The sequence below is a fragment of the Austrofundulus limnaeus genome, unplaced genomic scaffold (genome assembly GCF_001266775.1).
Source record: "Austrofundulus limnaeus strain Quisiro unplaced genomic scaffold, Austrofundulus_limnaeus-1.0 Scaffold14, whole genome shotgun sequence".
Lineage (NCBI taxonomy): Eukaryota > Metazoa > Chordata > Actinopteri > Cyprinodontiformes > Rivulidae > Austrofundulus > Austrofundulus limnaeus.
Window position 1 is genome coordinate 2,583,908 of NW_013952416.1, and position 1,604 is coordinate 2,585,511.

The window sequence follows — 1,604 nt, forward strand, 5'->3', positions numbered from 1 at the left end:
TATATATATATATATATATATTTGTCTGCAGCCTCGCCCACCACTTTCTCCAAGAACTTAACCCGTCTCTCCAGGGTTGAGCGTCGAAGCAGGTGGCAAAACGCACTCGCTTCGGTTCCGCCAACGCCCTACGAGCGTGGTCGATCCCCAAACAGACCGGGCAAGCCTCGTAATGGTCCTTTTCGTGAAGCGAGAAGCCGCACCCCTGAGGACAGGGGCGAACTGAAGACTTCTGCTTCTTCTTGAGTAATTTTGTGCTCATCCCYAACCACAAAATTCTCTCTTTCGTCGAGGTAAGAAAGGTTTCTCAAAGTTAGCGCTCCGCGGGCAGACACAGTTACCAGTAGGCAGCTGCAGCTGACACCAACAAAAACTGTTAAACTAAATCCGAGAACTTTCGAACAAACAAAGCTAATTGGCAGCAGCTAACTAGCTAGGTTGGAAGAGGTGGGCGTTCTTGCGAGGTGAAGAGCAATAGAACTAAGGAGTYACTGTGATGGCGACAGTATATATATGTGCAGGCGGAGCCTGACATCTGTCGTCATCACGTCAACTGCCTAAAGGCGTGATTTGATGTGGCTTCAGCCAGGACACGCAGGGGCGTGGTTTCCCATACAWGATGTGTTGTACCTAGTYAACTGACTGAAAGGGAATCAGGTATGCTCAGATGTTTTTTAAGACTTTTCATAATAGAAATCAGAAATATATGATGTTTGGGATGCAAACAGCTTTTGTTTTATTGCATCTTCTAAAAATAAAAACAATAATTTAAACAAAAGTTTGACATGTAATACACTAAACAAAAATAATAAAGTTTTACCTCCAGTGTCACAGGATCATCTCCTCCACCACTCTGCGTGCTGATTGGTCCATTTCCTCCTGGACCAATGAGAGGCAGCGACGAGCTAGAGCCTGCTGCTCGGGGTCTTCCTGAACCATCAACTCCCCATAAAGATACACACCCATAGCCTGAAACACACACACCCACAATCCATCCCAAATCAACACTTTTATTCACGTCTGAAACTTTAATTGTGGAACTTAAGACGAACAATTTATTGACCTGGTCATTAACCAGAAAGTGTTCGACGGCTCCATAAGCCTGAGAGTAGGCGTGCTTTATCACCAGCTCACACCAGCGATGTCGGACCTGGAAACCAAACAGAGGAAAATACGAGCATGAATGAAACGTATTTCAAGATTTCAACATTTAACACAAAAACCACCAAGTACACTTTCAGAAATGAAATGTTGGATTTACTTAATTATGTCAACTGTGTATGTCAACTATGTCATCTTATGTCAACTGGTTCCACTTAACTGAGTTGAGTAATTTCAAAGCAATATACACAATGTCTAACCAAAGAACATGAATAGGTTGCTTTGAATTTCCTGAAGTCAGTTAAGTGGAACSAYTTGACACAACATGGTTAAGTAAATCCAACATCTGTTTTTTAGAGTGTATACGCCTTTATATGGTCATAACCTTACATTTTTTTTCAAAGCTGACAGAACAGACACGTAAAATCTTTACCTACTATGATTTATCCTTTAAAGCAAATTTAGATAAATAATTATCCATCCATCCATCCATTTTCTGTACA

General features: G+C 41.8%; 1 protein-coding gene across 3 annotated transcripts in view; it reads right to left on the reverse strand.

Annotated features, from left to right (window-relative positions):
- aopep (aminopeptidase O (putative)) overlaps nt 1-1,604 on the reverse strand; it is an 89,038-nt gene that overhangs the window by 11,693 nt on the left and 75,741 nt on the right. For 2 of the 3 annotated variants that reach the window (XM_014002683.1, XM_014002682.1), the window contains 2 exons: nt 1,064-1,150; nt 821-969 (listed from right to left, as the gene is read on the reverse strand). In XM_014002683.1, the coding sequence (XP_013858137.1) occupies nt 829-969; nt 1,064-1,150 (228 nt within the window). In that variant the 3' untranslated portion in view covers nt 821-828. Of the gene's footprint in view, nt 1-820; nt 970-1,062; nt 1,151-1,604 lie in introns of those variants that run through there. The other variant, XM_014002686.1, reaches the window with a different exon arrangement.